Here is an 18,322-nt window from a genome sequence, read left to right on the forward strand (position 1 = left end):
CGCCTCAAGCCAGAAACCTGGGACTCATTCCTGATGCCTCAGATGTCTGTGCCACATCTTAACAATCACCATTTCCCTGGGTTCTGCCTCCAGAATGTAACACAGACTCTCTCCTGTCTGGTGCTACCAAGCACTTCTCTTGCCTACTTTGTTGCAACAACCTCAAACATGGTCCCTTCCTGCTCAAATCCATTCACCACACAGAAGCCAGAGTGATACCTGAAAAATGCCAATCGTATTATCCTTCATGTAGTTCTTCGACTGAACAAAGATCTAGGCCTACCTTAGGCCTTTGCTCCCAAACTGTCTTCCCTGCCTGGACCCCTTCCTTCCCCACTCACTCCCATTTCTCTGGTTCAGTAACATCTTTATCCTGCAGGCATGAGCTTTTTTGTGCTTTACTTAGCGAGCCTTCCCTGACCAACCGAGATCTCCTTAGAATTCTGTCCTCTCTGTGCTGTTCAGTCGTAGACCTTATAATCTAGAACATTTGTGTATGTTTAGCTTTCCATGCCTGACTTGCTCTAGATCCTAAGTACAATGTGGGGAGAGTTTTGTCCACTTTTGCGTGTCACCCAAGCTGAGCCTAGTACCTGTACGTCGGAGATACTTCAGATTAAATTACACATCTGTCCACACATTCGTCTGTTTCTAGCAAGTAAAAAAGAAATTGAATTATCCTGAGACCCCTCTGAATTTCAGCCTCTTCCTTTCATTCTCCTCCCCACTCCAGCATCCATAAACTTGTTCTGTGCACAAACCAATTACAAGAAGGGCACTTAATTTCCTCTTTGATTTCCCTTCAATAACAGATTGTGACTGGTAATTTATTTAGCATACATTGAAACCTGAATGTCTACTGATTATGTTCCAAAACACCGAGCTTACTGTAATGAAGACAGAGAAAAGATGTCATCTCTTGGAGAGAACCTGGAAAATGATTATTTCTGGTAGAAAACTTGTTTTGTCTTGTAGACTTATGCTTCAGAGTCATTCATGAATGAGTAATGAACTCCGGAGAGATCAATGAAGCATTCCCTTAACCTTCTCAACCTATTTTGCTGAGAACCGAATAAGAGGAAAGTTACTAGAGGAGTTGATAATTTAGGAAGAGAAAAATATGGTTGCTGTAATGTACAACTCTTGAAAGAAGGAAATTGGGCAATTCATCTAGTTTACTATGAGTAGTTTTTCAGGCTTCAATCATGAGTCACCTAAGTAATTTTTTCTCTGCTCTTTAATTCCAATGTTTATTTATTTTATTATTTTCCAACCATTAAGTGAAATAGTATGCAAAATCAAACTACTTTTAAGAGACAAGGCAGTAAAAAAAAAAAAATGTGGTCTTTGCCTCGGTATATGACATACAGTTTTAATCTAAGGCCATAAAGCTTTTATTTTCTCAAGGAATTATTTAAAATGTTTAAAATACTCTCATCTCTTTGCTTGATGGATGATGAGTCACCCTCTGTAAAGTTTTTAATGGTGTAGAATAACTGCAAATTAAATAGCACAATCAAAACCAGGCATTGAAAATAGTAGTGCAGGCAATCAGAGGTGCTAAATACCACGGTGGGAAGTGGATGGTGACATGCATCGTGTGGACAGATTGAAGAGTGACTGTCACAGAAAGACACAGCTTAATGACTGGTGGGATGACCGATGTCTAAACCTTCGTATGTCTATGACTTATGTCAGAGCCTTTCAGCCCTAGCATCCCATCCATCTGCTAAGAGAAAGCAGCCCCTGCTCCAAGCTTCCAGTTAAGCTTATGTGAGAGCTTGCATCAGGCCTACAGTTATTCTCCACAGGTGCCACCGCCTGGGACACATCACTCCAGTGGTGCTTGAGCAATTGAGCTGTTTGGGTTTTGTTGCTTTTGCTGTCTAAATAATTTTCTTATTGGCTGCACATCAAAAAAAAAAGGGGGGGGGCACTGTTTCCTTATCACAAAAGTCAGCAGGGAGTATTTGGAGGCAGGAGAGAAAAGAGTCCATAGACTTTTTAAACATGGATGCCCATGGCAAGGGAAAACTTCAGAGGCCATGTTAGAGGTTTCTGATGAACTTTTAGTCACATCCCTTATGATTTCTGTTTTTCTGGGAAGAGTCCGTCTCCACTGCCTCCTGCTGAGATAATGTTAAGAGGCTGTACTAATAATGCATGCCATCTTTCCTTTGGAGAGTTCCAAATTATTTTTGTATATTTAGGCAGACTCAAGGGTAGAGAGTTAAGTTCTTTTTGAGGATAGCTGCCAAAAGTGAAAGCCATCTTGACGAGTGAGAAGAGAACCCTTTGGGAGACAAACCTGAGAATAGAAATGGCTGCTCGTCACTTGCTGGGTACTTTTCGTGGGCATGCTCCTAGGCTGGCTCTCCAGGAGCGCACAGAGAAAGGAGCACAAGAGAAGGAAGTACCTGTCCTCTGAGGTATCCGAGGGGGCTCCTGGGCTCCAGGTCTTTCTCAGGCTTCTCACCTCTTCCCCTATGCCTCTTCCTACTCCCTTGGGTGTCCTCACCAAGAGAAGCTCTGCGATGTTCTTCTTTCCTCTCTTGGACTAATTCTGTGATGCTAGAATGCCAGGACATTTGGGCCTTAATTTACCAAAAATCAGGAGAAAAGAGGAGGCAGTAACCCTTTAGATTGTCTGCAATAGCCTGGGTATTGACTGACTGGCTCCCTTGTCATCCCCTTCAAGGAAGGAAAGCGCAATTTGGAAACAGACATAGGTTGAGGGGCCAGACTCTAGGCTGCCATATAAATAAATGACAAAACCTCTCACAGAACGTAAGACTTTCAATTCCCAGGTTTACAACTTTGTGCTTTTTCTTAAATCAATGTGGTTATATCATTTGTGGGAATTACCTAAGTTCCTCTTATTTGTTTATTTTCAATTCCTTTTGCCAGGCCCGGAGGCAAATCTGACTTCTTTCAATTCTGACTTGCATTCCTACTTTGCTCTGGTGTTTCTCCATAGAGCCACCCTTGTCGTTTTAAGGGGATGTTTCCTCACTGTATGAGGGACCCTCCTGATCTTTGAAAGTTTTCTGCACCCCCGACCCCAGGCACCTAACACCAGCAGTGATCCCCCTCATGCATGTAATGGGAAGAAACACCCCTACTCACAGCCAGACACTCCTTGTCTTTCAAGTTCTGCTCCAACTTTAGTTGGGAAGGATTCCCTCATTGATTCATTCATGTAATGTTTACTCAGTGGATATTTACCGAGCACCTGCTGACAGTTCTAGGCACTGTTTGAGGAGCTACTGGTCCACCAACCTTTAGCAGTCACTCAGACCTGCCCCCTCCTAATGCTGTCCTACCTTAACCTTTTCATCTGTGTGTGATTTCCTAAATGTCCTCAAGTCATCCCTGTGCCTCCGGTGTGACTTTCTACCTACAGATGGAGCTTCTCCAAGACGATGATTAATTCTGCTTTTGTTTTTGTCCCTCCTGGAGCCTAGCGCAATAGTCTCTACACGGTAGTAATTTGGTAATGTTGGACTGACTGATACAAAGACATGCAGCTCCCATCCAGGATATATTTCATTTCTGCAATAGGGCTGATGACGCCGATGTGTCATTTTTTTTTTTCTATTCTGAAGATTCTATTTTGTCTGCTGTCTAAATGGAATGAGGAATAGCCTAGGAAACAGTTTCATGTCCCTGGTAAGCAGTACACTTGACATGTGTAGTGTACACAGTGAAAACAAACTGTGTGCACTCTTTATTTCCTGCTGCACCCTGAGTAAACCCCGGTCTTAGAGGCCATGCTTTGATCCCCTCCCATTTACAACTTCTGAGACACAGAATGGAGTAGGACCTTGGCCTTCTGAAGTTTCACAGTGCTTAGCAATAGAAAGCCAATGTACAAAAATATAGAAAAGGCAGACAAAAAAAGAAAGTGATTACAAACCTGAGAAAATCTGATGGAAAAATGGTGGCCTTTTTCTTTTCTTTTTCTCTTAGTTTTGGTATTAGGGAAAGTTTCAAAAACATACAAACATGCCCAGAACAACGGCACTTGGGTGGCTCAGTGGTTGAACATCTATCTGCCTTTGACTCAGGTCATGATCCTAGGGTCCTGGGATCAAGTCCCACATTAGAGTCCCTGCAGGGAGTCTGCTTCTCCCTCTTCTTATGTCTCTGCCTCTCTCTGTGTGGCTCTCATGAATAAATAAATAAAATATTTTTTTAATTGCCAAGAATAATATAATAGTATCCCAATGTGCTCATCCCCTAGCTTCAACAGTTATCAACCCAAGGCCATCTTGTTTCATTTATAAACGCCGACCCACTCTCCCTTCCCTCCGACTGTATTGTTTCAAAGCAAATCTTGACATCATATAATTGTATCCATAAATATTTCAATATGGTTCTCTACAAGACTTTTAAAAATCGCCCCAATGTCATTACTTTGCCTAAAACAAATCAATAGTCTCATAATATCATCACATTTCCAGTTGGCCTTCCAATTTCCAATGATAGTGACTTTTTCAATAAATCTGAAAACTGAATCGAAGTTACACTTTCATTGAGAAAGATGCTACAAAGGAGCCAAAACAGCTTTTTTTCTTAGAGGAAAGTAGAATAAAACCATGGGAAAAGTGATTTCGGCAAGCAAAAATGAAACAGCTCTGATCCTCTCCTGGTAGATCAGCAGTGGGCACTCATCTATAATCTCCCCTGCCGAGCACACCATGCCTCCCGCCCCCTGGTGGCAGGTGTGCACTGCAGGGCTTCAGTCAACTGTTCTGGAAACCATCTCTTAACATGATGGGGCTCTCTACCGTGTTGCTGGTAGTTTAATATTTGCCCACATGGCAAAAATGTGTGTGACACTGTTTTTTTAAAAGTGTTGATTGAGTACATAATTTAAAGTCAGAATATTAAATAAACATCTCTGTCCTTCCTTCCAGCAGGCAGCCCAGAGAACTGCTCTCCACGCTCTGTCTGACAGGTACATTTTGTCATTTTTATGAACTATAAATTGCTTTATGAAACATTGAGCCCTATTTATTGTGGCATATAATTCATAATCGGATTTTGTCCCTAAAGTATCTGTGAACTGGGATGTTAAACATTTTGCATGCTTGGATTTGTCATGCATGTGTGGAGTTTATTACTGCAAAAATCGCCTTGTTGTATTTCATAGAAAGTATGAAGAATCCCTTGTTGTGCAATGAAACAGGAGATGGGAAACTTAGAGGGAAAGACCTGAATAGGGCAGTAAATTCTGAACTTTGGAATTGGTTGAGATCTAAGCTCATTTTTCAGCCATAAGTGCTTCATTTATTCTGAGATGTTTTCTTCAGACTTTTTCCATAGCATTTCACCAGGATCTGTCTGTCTCTTGATGAAATTCTCTCTTGAAATACTTCGTGCACATAACCCATTTCATGGTCCCAAGTGCCTGACTTTTTACTCCTGGCTTTGGCTTGTGTTTTCAGACTTTTGTTATTGAAGGAGATAGAGAAAACTAATCAGTAAATACTCAAACTGTATTTCATGGCCTGCCCTGCTTTAAAAGGCTGTATGTAAAGAGAGCTGAACAGAGACATACCAAGTTACTTTCGGGAACAGACCAGACCCTTTCTGTTTGGTTGGTTTGTGAGTTTTCATTTACTGAGGTTAGGGTGTGTGTGTGTTTCTCTCTTTTTTTTTTAAGGTTTTATCTATTATTTATTTATTTATGAGAGACACAGAGAGAGATTGAGAGAGAGAGAGAGAGAGGGGCAGAGACACAGGCAGAGGGAGAAGCAGGCTCCATGCGGGGAGCCCGACGTGGGCCTCGATCCGGGGTCTCCAGGATCACGCCCTGAGCTGAAGGCGGCGCTAAACCGCTGAGCCACCTGGGCTGCCCTGTGTGTGTTTCTTAAAGAACTGTCAGGAGAAGAGGAACTCCAGCTTCTGCCCCCAAGGGAGGCTCTTGCTGGGTTAGAACCCACTGGAGGAGATGTTCCCCTGGCTGGCTGGTGGACACCTCAGCATTATCTAGCTAACTGTCACCACCTTCCTTTTCTTCTCAGTTCTTTTTTTTTTCTTTTTTTTTTTTTTAAATGAACAATAATTGACTGTGTCAACTAGCTCAGTTCAGTGCTTCTCCAAGGTAAAAACCTGTCACTTAGGCAAATTATCTGTGCACATGGGTGAAAAGCATTTTCTCTATGGTGGCAGGTTGAGCATGAGTATTTTTATTTCAGTTGAAAAGCCTTCCCCATGACAACCACACAAGCTTGTGTGCTCGAAGAGGGGCCGCCACATGATCTTCTGGTATTATGTCTGGGATTTTCACAAAAGCTGATAACTGTACTGCTTCTGAGTCTGTTGGTAGGAGACTCTGGATGGAAACATTTAAAATCTGACACATTAATTCCTTTCCTCTATGTATTTCTTTTTTCCCTTTGACTTAAGTAAGTTTCCTTCAACAAAATGCATTGGAAAGCAAGTGAAGCCCCTCAGTTTACAATATTATGTTATTGCCAATGGTTGGAAGATGTCTTTGGGGGGTATTGAAAATGTTCTAAAATTAGATTATCTGCTGATCTCATAACCCTGTACCAAAAACCATCAAATTGCATGTTTTGAAGGGGTGAGCTTTATGGTACATAAAATATATTTCAATAAAGCCAAATGTACAAACCCAAAACATCATTATTACCTTTGGTAGAATGAATCAAAACCAATTTTAGGAAAATATGGAATTCCTTTGAAAACATGGTTGCAAATACGAAGACAAGTCATCAGAAACTAGAACTGATACATTCTAAGGCTGCTTCCCAAAAGATACATGACTCTGTTCTGGATAGAAAGTGTGCGTGGATTTTAATGATGAGCAACACTATTCCCCTTGACTTTTTTCTGATATTCTCTCTAAAACCCCTTAACAAAAAAAAAATAACAAAAAAAAAAAAAAAAAAAACCCTTAACAAAACCAATAGTTAACTAACTAGTAAGTTAGCATCTTAGCCTCTATTGATTATATAATTGCTCACAGCAGAATACTGTGAGAAAAGAAGCCCCAGGAAATAGAGATTCCCATTGTAGTTTCTCTTCTTATTAATTTCTGTCTTTAAATGTCCCTTAAGTCTAAAGGTTTTTCTGTTCAAAATTGGAGGAATTTGACTCATTTTAAAGTAATGAGTTGACTTTGCTATTCTAACAATGCAGTTGTGTAAAGCTACCTTCTCTGAGCTTTCTCTATTCTGTTTTCTATGAATTCAGGGCCACATGAGGAATTTCCAGAAGTGAGAAGTATCTGTAATCATTTGGAGATATGATTTTAAATCCTTTTTAAAAATAAGAACTTACTGGGTGGCTCAGTGGTTGAGCGTCTGCCTTTGGCTCAGGTTGTGATCCCAGGGTCCTGGGATCAAGTCCAATATCAGACTCCCTACAGGGAGCCTGCTTCTCCCCCTGCCTATGTTCCTGCCTCTTTCTCTTTATGAATAAATAAATAAAATCTTTTAAAAATATAAAATTAAATTAAAAATACAAATAAGGACTTAAAACCCCTACTAAGTTCATTGGATGAATATTTTCTATTTTCTTAAATTAAGGAATACTAATTTATCAAGTAATAGATGTCATTTTCTAGCACATTACTTATTCTGTTAAATAAACCAGTATTTTTTTAAAGATTTTTTATTTATTTATTCATGAGAGACACAGAGAGAGAGAGAGAGAGAGAGAGAGGCAGAGACACAGGCAGAGGGAGAAACAGACTCCACGCAGGGAACCCGACGCAGGACTCCATCCCGGGTCTCCAAGATCACGCCCTAGGCCAAAGGCAGGCACTAAACTGCTGAGCCACCCAGGGATCCCCTAAACCAGTATTTTCTAGAAAATGATGAATGTGACTCTGGGTCAAACTACTGCATGTCTTCTTGCCCAATATTCTGTCTGTTGGAGGAACCACCTCAGGGTCGAAATGGAATTGAGTAAAGATTCCCCCCAAGTTGTGACCTTTGCGAGGTGGAGATCTAATGCCAGTATCTCTGGCTACTTGGAGCCTGGTATGAATCTATTCTGCATTCCTTCACATAATCTATTCTGTTTTCCTAAAATATTGTTTTCAGTCTATTAGCACTTCTTGATATAAAATTCCATTGATAAGGCAGCACTTTCATTTTCTCCTAGAAAATAGAGGCACTTTTCAGACCTGAAAAGGTGCTTTCATGAGTTCTGCAGTTCTACAGTTGGACAGAGCAGCTGAGTTGGCCCAGCCTATGCCACCACAGATTTCTTATCTCATGTCCTGTTAGTTTGTTCACATGTGGGTCTAACTTCTGGTTAGCCTTATAGTCACCTTGAGTACATGGTGGACACAAGGACATTTGATACAGGAGTAGAGCCATTTTGTTTCAAGATGTAAACTTGACAATGACCTAGGGTTTACTTGACTTGGGTCGTTGGTGGGTATGAGTGCACACTGAAGGATGCCAGTGACTGTTCTCTGCTTCCCCCTGAGAAAACCTGCATCCGGGTCTTTGAGACCCGACCCGATGAGACTAGTTATAAGGAAAAGAGTTGACATTTCCCTTTTCTTTTTAACGGCAGGTAGAAATCTTGTTTCTTCTCTCAGATGAGAGAATATCCAGATGTCTTTTGAAGGCCAGTCCTGTCTATCTTTTCATTTCTCCCATTTCCTGGTTTAAATAGACGTTCTAGCAGAAATCCAATATCTGACAGTTAAGATGGTACTTTAAAGTTCAGTGAGTCCTAAGCAATCAATACACACCCTTGATAAATTAAAACTATGATATTTCTGTTACCTAAATGTAAAAAGTCTTCTGTGGTCACCTCCAAAGAAAACCCGTAGCCCTGTTCAGTTTTGCCCGAGCAATGGGCTTAATTTATGGTTCATCCAAAGTAGCTAAAGTGCCGAAAACTGGATGGATCATACTAGCAAGACAAATTTGGGCTTTGGCCAGCTCACCTGTGCCACCCTGCAGTGACAAGAAGGGTTGCATGAGGGTAGAATGGCACTTTTTTGTTGTTGTTCTTTCCTATTGCTGACTGCAGAATTTATCATCTGTTTTATCCCTTTGAGAGTCAGCTGGCCTACCAGAGGCTCACTGATTCCCCAAGTCGAGAAAAACAGCAGGAGACCAGGGCAGGAAGAGATGGCAAAATTCTGAACAAGGCAAAGCAAGCCAATTATAAGAAAACCTCAATCTACAAAGAGACACTCTCCTTCTTACTTATCACTCCTTATAACGTGCCTCCCAAGTGGTTTTTTCTCCTTATGGGTTATTGTACTGGACAAAGTAGAGAGAGGCAGAGGAGAATAAGGATAAATGGGCATGAGGCCCATTTATAAAGGTGTGTCTTTGGTGTAGACTGTCTGTACTGTGAAAGCTGCCACATTGCCGGTAATGTGGAAAATATGCAAAGTGCTGTTCAGAGAAGAAGGGTATGTGTGCAGCATATGAAGTGCCTCTGAATATGATTAACTTCACCTCATAAGTAGTAAATAGTAGATAACTGTGATCAAAAAAGGGATTCGTGTGATTTATCAAGCTGAGCAACTGTGCATTTGCAGAGAAGCTGGAGGTCAATCTTGAAATCTAGGGCAAGAGGAGCACTAGGAAATTGCCAGGACTAAGAAGTTAATCATACCCTTGGACTGCTTCCATCTGTCTCAGAGCGACAGAGCTGCTGCAGAGCGAGCGGGGATGCTTTATAGCAGCAGATCAGGAATTAATATTTTCTGTGAAACCTCAAGCATCATTTGCAGTAACTTGGGTTTTATAAAAATGGGGCATAATTTCATATGAATAAATCACATTCATCTGGAAATAGGAACTGGGAAAAAACTGTGCCTGACTTTAAAAAAGGGGGGGGGGGGGGGATGAGCAAGAAAGCTAACATGCAAACAGTTGTTGAAGCGATGGCACTTGGAGGGCACAAGTGGCCGTGTGGTTAAATTGTGCATATAATCATCTTCTGAAATGTCAGCATGTGACTCCAGAAATGGCTACATTTTTATAGCCTTGGAGATGCATCACCAGACTGTAACCTGTCTGCCCATCTGGCAATATCTCAGGTCCAAAATCCATTTATATTGAAATCCAAACAACTGCCATTGATTGATTCACTTATGCCACAAGCATTTATTGAGCACATCCCGCGTGCTCAGCCAGGCGCAGAGCTGGCCAGGGGTACAGTGGTGAGCAGACATGGCCATGCACCTATGCTCAGGACTTTACCGTGTACAGGGATGTTGGCTTTGCAGAAAAGAAGGGCTTCTTTAGGCTCATTCAAATAAATCTCTCCCATCAACTCTCCTCTTCCCATTCCGGAGAATGTAATGGAATTAAGCAAATGAGAAATAGACTAAAAGGAAGGGCTTTTCTTTCCACGTGGGGCTGTTGTTCCTCCAAAGGCAGGACTGGAAACGACCCCAGTGCAAGGTGAGAAGGGTTGGGGGGCATCACACTGCAGGGTCGGGGGTTTGCATTCCACTTCATCTTCCTGACCTCTTGCCAACCAAACAAAGGGAGCATGCTGGGGGTGGCCACCAGCACAGAAGTGTAACTTTCTGGGTGACATTTTACACAATGACCTGAGAGGAAAGTCACAGCTGCCATGCACTACTAACAGTCGGTCTCTTCTCAAAGGACCCAAAAAGGGAGTGGGGGGTGGGGGGTGGAGTGGGGAATGCAGAACTTTTTAAGAAAGCTTTAAATTTCCAACTTTAAAGATAATAACATGGCATGCTAGAGGGTATCTGTCAACCCTGCCCTTGAAACCCACAGCAGTCTCTCCAATGCAAGGGATTCCTTACTTATAATGAAGCCTTTTTGGTATATCATGTAAATGAAAAACTTTTTTAAAGAGCTTTAAAGTTTACAGGCACTATCACATTGACCGTCTCATTTTGTGATCCTCACAGCAACCCCATGAACTAGAAAAGACTCATTTTACAGATAAGAAAACTGAGCCTAAGATAGGTGATGTGGTGCATCCAAGGTCCCGAGTTAGCACGTGGCAGAGCTGGGACTAAATTCCTCTGACTCCCAATGATTATGATTCATCCTCCACCACACAGCAACAAAGCAGGTGTGGATGGGGTCAGAGACTGGTGGCTCTCACCACATTTTACATTAACAAATAGTTAACTCAGTCTGTACTAATACTTTGTCTCTACTAATAATTATAATAATCTTAACATTTCTGGCTTGGTTATCTTTTTATCCCTACCACATAGCACAATTTCTAACAATTAGAAGACACAGTAAGTCACTTGATGAATGAAAGAAAACAGTGAGCAAATAAATGAATGAACTAAGTACAATGTGTAGTTTTGTAGTTGAAAGATGGCAACATTGGGCTGAAAATAGAAAATACTTTCTGAAACTGACTGTGTGCCACTGCAGCAGACCACCAAGGAGACAGACATTGACGGTCAGGACTCACCACTGAGGGGTTAAAGCAGGTGTCCATGCCTGTAAGATGCTATAGAATTGAAAAACACCATTAATTGCCACAGAGATAAAGAGTGGGAAAAATGGAATGATTAAAAAAAAAAAAATCAGTCCAGAGCATGCTGGTGGCTCAATTGGTTAAGCATCTAACTCTTGGTTTCAGCTTGGAAAGGGTTGTAGGATTGAGCCCCACATCAATGGGAAGTCTGCTTGAGACTTTTTCCTCTCCCTCTGCCCATCCTCCACTCATTCTCATCTGCTCTCTCTCTCTCTCTCTCTCTCTCTCTATCTCTCAAATAAATAAATAAATAAGTCTTTTAAAAAATTAGTCCAGGGATCCCTGGGTGGCACAGCGGTTTGGCGCCTGCCTTTGGCCCAAGGCACGATCCTGGGGACCCGGGATTGAGTCCCACGTCAGGCTCCCGGTGCATGGAGCCTGCTTCTCCCTCTGCCTGTGTCTCTGCCTCTCTCTCTCTCTCTGTGTGACTATCATAAATAAATTTTAAAAAAATAGTCCAAAAGTAGACAAGAAATTGATGAATGGGTAAAGAAGATGTGAGAGAGACAGATATTACAATGGAATATTACTCAGCCATAGAAAAGAATGAAATCTTGCCATTTTCAACAACGTATATGGAGCAGGAGAGTATAATGCTAAGTGAAATAAGTCCATCAAAAAAAGACAAATACCATATGATTTGACTCATAGGTGAATTTAAGAAACAAAAGAAATGAAAGGAAAGACAGAGAGAGAGAGAGAGAGAGAAAACAAGAAAGACTCTTAATTATAGAGAAAAAACCAATGGTTACCAGAGGGAGGAGGGGGGAGGGATGGATGAAGTAGACGATGGAGATTAAGGATGCAGTTGCCATGATGAACACAGTGTGGTGTATGGAAGTGTTAAATTGCTATATTGTACACTGAAACTAATACTACACTGTATGTTAATTATACTGGAATTAAAAACTTGGGGAAAAAACTTAAAAGGATTAAAATCATCCAGTGCAATTAAATTAAAGTGGAATTAAACTAGAAATCAGTACCAATGGAGAACTCTACGATGCCATGGAGAGATTTCCCGCATGGAGAGGGGGCGAGACTAGATGACCTCTGACCCCTCACAGTCTCCCCACCTCACTCCTCATTTCTGTGATTCATACTCCTGCCACCACTTACAGTACTCTCCCATATTCTCTCCGCCAGTGATTCAAGCTCCATTTTCACCTTCATTCATTTGAAGCATGTTTATATTACTGAACCCCTGCTATGCGTAAGACATTGTGCTGGTCTCTGTGGAAGACACAGAAATTCATTACCCGTGGATCCCAGTCTCCAGGCGTTTACAAGGTGGTAGAAGAAACTTAGACATATGTGTAACTACAGTGTACATTAACCGTCGACATGTGCCCACCTGGCCATGGGTCTTATTAGCACAGCAGTCATGTGGAGGTGCTAGGCTCTGCGCTTCACATGCATAACTTCATTTACTCCTCACAGCAATCTTCTCGACTAGGAAGGAGGGATTTAATTAATATAAGGTCCCTGAGGAGATGATATTTTCGATGACGTTTTATTTCATTTCATTTTGCAAATACTCTCCCTAAAATCCTAGTGAGTTGGGTGACCGGAGATAACATAACTTTCCCAAAGTCTTATGGACATAAAGCCTCAGAGGGCTCTGACTCTGGTTGATGATGCTCTTAGCTGCTTTAGTAATCACCCTTGCCCCCCATCAATTTATGAATAAAAGCCACTGGAGGGATGCAGTTAAAACCTTGAAGTACCCTCAGAACAAAGAAAGAGGATAGCTGTGGGGAGCGGGGAGGTGTTTGAAGTAGCATATAAAGGATGGGTCGCATCAGAAGACACTGGGATGGAGAAGGGAAGCACCAGCCTTCTCTGAGGAACAAATGGCCTTGGTCTGAGCATGCAAGGCCGTGGGGGTAAACAGGGAGCCACAGGCCCCTCATTTTGCCAGGATGTAGGTGTCTAAAGAGAAAGGGGTCTGAAAGCCAGCTCTAGATAGCCACTGGTACAAGGGGTAGGGGTTACCTTTTGTGACACAGTGCTTCCTTCAAATGTGGAATCAAGCTTCATCTTCCACAGAAACCCTAAATAACCAGCTTACCTGCTCTCACGCACCTATTCCATCAGCACCTCATATAATTGTGGACCTAGGTCTGCTTCCGTCCTCTGCACACCTTATGTATTTGTGTCTGGTCTCAACAGCTGACTGGAGCCTAGGAACCCCATCTGAAATATTCGGTAGTACTTGATACCAAAGGACTGGCTTTCAAACAATAAAGACCAAGAATTCCAATTATGCCTTCTTATCTCTACTCTCTGAGAAAAAATACCAAACCTCTGGCCCAGCTCTCCCTCACCTCTCCTCATCATGCAGGAAGGACGAGATTTTGAATGCTTGAACTTGAGCTAGAATTTACTTTGGCTAAAATATTCATCCATCTGAGTTTGAACTTCCTCAGTTGCGTAAACAGGATGATAGTAATGCCGTCCTTGTGTGGTTTATGTCCAGATTAAACGAGGTGATAAATGGGAAAAGTGCTTTGTAAATCTATCCATATGATAGTAATTACTCTGTTGTATGCCTAAGAAGAGTCACTCATCAAGATACCATGAGATACTCTTGATTAAGTCTTACCAAGAAGCTTAAAAGCCAGGGGAGGGAAGTATTACAGTTTGAATTTAATGTATGAAACCCTGGAGAGCTAATAGTGTAGGTCATGTTCTTAAATTGACCTTATAGAAAAATAAAACAACAAATCCCGAAAACTGTGCCTTACTATATTGCTCCTACGACCCCTATTTTGTAATATATGTATTCTAATCTAGCCTATTCTCCCCTAAAAGCAAACTTGTGGATCTGTGGGTCCTAGATGAGGCTCACATATGCCTTTAAGGAGGCTCTAGCCTGTCTCTACCGCATCATCTTCCTCCTTCAGTCACATAGAAAAGTCAGTCTGGGGCAATTCCTGACACCCTTTTTGGCAGATCTCCAAAGAATTGGTCTCATTTATTATTTTAAAGCAAATAATCTTTATTTTGAAAGCAAACAGTGATTCTTAGATACTATGGGGATCCCGGGTAGAAATCTGTTCAGGGGGACCTTGTAGAAGGAGAAAAATTGCTAAGTCTCCAAGCCAGCCCTCTCCTCTCTAACAAGGCCTGATGGTACCCATATATACTCACAAAAGTGGACCCCCTTGGCCTTACTGCTTCTTCTGGAGAGGCCATGTAAGTGTCCCCAACCTCCCTTTGGTAGCTGTTAGCTCAATTGACTGCGTTAACAATGTGAGCAAACGCAGGCTGTCAGGTCTAAAATTCGGCTTTTAAAAAGCCCCCCTACTACTAATTTCCACAATAAAACTGAATGGCTCCAGAGAAGCCATTGAGTTCTATCAGGTAAATAACACACATTTTAAAAGGTCCCAAACATGTATTTTACACAGTAGAACAGAGCAGCCTAGAAGAAACAGTCTTTTGAGTAAATAAACAATGAATTGTGTGAAGCCACTAATTGCCCTTTAAAATGGTCTAGTGGGTTTGGGGACACCTGAGGATTAGTGGGGACCTGCTGCCTGATGTCTGGGCAAAGGGATGCCACCATAGGCCTCAGGGTGAAAGTGAGTTTTACCCCTGTCTGTCGTTGCTCACAATTCCTGTAAGCCTGCAGGAACGCATGTGGCCTTCTTAGGAGTGTGTGGCCTCTTTAAAAAAGCCACACAACAATGTGAATATATGGAATGCCACTGAATTGTATACTTACATGTGGTTACAATGATTAATATGATGTTATATATATTTTACTATAATTTTAAAAAGAAAAAAATGAATGTACATACTAATATTCCAAGCTCTTCAGGATGGTCTCCTTTCTCACATGTCTCCGGTGGGAAGTAGTTCTTTCTGTCCCGGGTTTGAGGGGCTGGAGTTCTAATCCTGAGATTCCTTCCTTCCTTCTCTGATAGAGGAGAAGGCCTCTCACGGGCACACCTGGTCTCCCTGTGGTGAAGAGACCTGTCATCCCATCCCTGCCCCAGCAACCAGTGGGAGATCTGTGATCACCCAAGAGCAGAGCTGATTGTTCCATACCACCTGACTTAATGAGCCTTGAAAAAGGGGGTCAGAAGGAACCAGACACCCCATAAAAAGCATGACATAACTATTATTACCATACTTTAAGTGACCAACTTTGACCCATTACCATCCACACTGTATTCCCCTCTTCTGGACTCATTCTCAGACTAAATTGATAAGGTTAGTGAAGGCGAAATATTTAAATCACAGAACTCTAGGTTATTTTTACTTAAGTCTTTGTCACTATGTCATACTCCTTTGAAAGCCATTATCACTTTTAGTTCTAGACCAAGGACAATGGTGTATGATTGTAATCCAATTTTTAACATCAAGAAAAGTTACTTGTATATTCAATACACAAAACATCTCAAAGTTGGCATTAAGAGGAATAAAGCTCTTGTGTAACTAGCAGAGTTTTCAATATTTGTCACTGCTGTCCACTCTTTTTTTTTTAACTGAAGTGCAGTTACAGTGTACTGTACAGTACAGTGTAGCACACACAGTTACATTAGTTTCAGATGTACAGCATAGCAATTCAACAAGTCCATTTGTTGTGCAGTACTCACCACAAGGGTAGCTACCATATGTTGCCATATAACACTACTAAAATACCGCTGACTCTTCCCAATGCTTCCCAATACCTTTCATTCCTATGACCAACTTGTTCCATAACTGGAAGCCTGTATCTCCCACTCCCCTTCACCCATTCTCCCCATCTCCCCCTTCTCTCTGGTAACCACCAGTTGGTTCTCTGCATTTATAGGTCTGATTCTGCTTTTTGTTTATTTGTTTTATTTTTTAGATCCTACATGTAAGTGAAATCATATAGTATATGTCTTTTCTCTGTCGAACTTATTTTATCTAGCATAATACTCTCTAACTCCATGTTGTTGCAAAAGGCAAGATCTCATTCATTTTTGTGGCTGAATAATATTTCTTTGTGTGTATATGTGTGTATATATATATATATATATATATATATATATATATATGCCATATCTTCTTTATCCATCTATTGATGGGCACTTAGATTGCTTCTATATCTTAGCTCTTATAAATAATGCTTCAGGGCAGCCTGGGTGGCTCAGCAGTTTAGCACCACCTTCAGTCCAGGGCGTGGTCCTGGAGTCCCGGGATTGAGTGCCACATCAGGCTCCCTGCATGGAGCCTGCTTCTCCCTCTGCCTGGGTCTCTGCTTCTCTCTCTGTCTGTGTCTCTCATGAATAAATAAAATCTTTGAAAAATAAACAAATAAATAAAGCTTCAGTAAACATAAGGGTGCATATATCTTTTCAAAATAGTGGGGTTTTTTCTTTGGGTAAATACCCAGTAATAGGATTATTGAATCATATGTTATTTCATTTTTTTATCTTTTTTAGGAACTTTCATGCTGTTTTCCACAGTGACTACACCAATTTACATTTCCACCAACAGTGCACGAGGGTTGCTTTTCCTCCACATCCTTGCCAACACTTATTATTTTTTGTCTTTTTGATTCTAGCCATTCTGACAGATATGACGCAATACTTCATTGTGCTTTTGACTTGCATTTCCCTGATCATGAGCGATGTTGAGCATCTTTTCATGTCTACTACCCTTTGTGTGTCTTCTTTGGAAAATGTCTATTCAGGCCCTCTGCCTACTTTTTAACCAGATTATTTGGGGGTTTTTGATGTTGAGTTGTATAAATTCTTTATATATGTTGGATATTAACCCATTATCAGATCTGTCATTTGCAAAAATCTTCTCCTATTCAGTAGGTTGCCTTTTGTTTTGATGATAGTTTGTTGTGCAAAAGCTTTTTATTTTTGTGTAGTCCCGATAGTTTATTTTTGCTTTCTGTCTACTCCTTTTTGAAAATATCTATTTCTAAGGTATAATTACACCTGTACCTTCTTGAATAATACTTAGTTTTAATTCAGCATTTACTATCCTACACTGAATATGTTGATGATTAGTTAATTAGTGGTCAGTTCTTTTAAAATGTTTAAACTGATTACACAGGAAGATACAACCAGTATCTTCCTGGGGTAAGCCATCCCCTTACCCATGCTTTTACCATTCTCACTGACCCAGATCTGGGCAACAGAACTGAATATAATAGAAACCCAAGAGCAACAAGTAATATATCTTACAGGGGGGAAAAAAAGAAGATTCTAAAAGATGAAGTACATTTTAGTTACATGTATATTTCTTAACACACTGATGCCACTGTCTTGAGATATTTCCCTCACGTATGTGCCTTTAAGGAGTGGGGGGCCAGCTGGAGAAATATTGGTGGCAGGTAGATAGTTTTAAAGCCAAGAGATAGATTGAGGAGTTGTTTTGTTTTGTTTTGTTTAAAACCAAGCTACTTATCTGCTTTTGATGGAAGTTTATTTAATTTATGCCACCACCATTGTGTTTTGTTTTGTTTTGTTTTGTTTTGTTTTGTTTTGTTTTGTTAAATCTCCTTTTAGTGGAGAAAACTAGCCAAAGCCTGGAGCCTTCCTTCTCTCCTTTAAGAGCCTTTCAGGCTAACACCTCTCACCGGTCCAGGCCCCCAATAAATTCCCTCCCAGACAGTCCCACCCTGGTCGTTTCACTTTGGACTTCCCAAGCCAGCTGGAACAAGTTGCCCCTCCAGCTGCTAACTCTGGGCACGAGGCCTGCCCCTCCTCTCCTCTCCTCCACTCCCCAGTGGCCTCCCCGTGACCCACTCCTCCAACTGCCCTCCCAGAGGCGGACTTGGGCCAGTATTGGCCGAGCTGCCCGGCTGGCCTTTAATGACTATGTTTTGGAGGCTGGTGAGCTC

At 41.4% G+C, this 18,322-nt stretch overlaps 1 protein-coding gene across 4 annotated transcripts in view; it reads left to right on the forward strand.

Annotated features, from left to right (window-relative positions):
* AFF3 (AF4/FMR2 family member 3) overlaps positions 1 to 18,322 on the forward strand; it is a 522,431-nt gene that overhangs the window by 423,127 nt on the left and 80,982 nt on the right. For all 4 annotated transcript variants that reach the window (XM_038551011.1, XM_038551013.1, XM_038551012.1 and 1 more), the window contains one exon: positions 4,920 to 4,960. In XM_038551011.1, coding sequence (XP_038406939.1) covers positions 4,920 to 4,960 — 41 coding nt within the window. The remainder of the gene's footprint in view (positions 1 to 4,919; positions 4,961 to 18,322) is intronic.

This window comes from Canis lupus, chromosome 10, assembly GCF_011100685.1.
Source record: "Canis lupus familiaris isolate Mischka breed German Shepherd chromosome 10, alternate assembly UU_Cfam_GSD_1.0, whole genome shotgun sequence".
In the NCBI taxonomy this organism is placed as follows: Eukaryota; Metazoa; Chordata; class Mammalia; order Carnivora; family Canidae; genus Canis; species Canis lupus.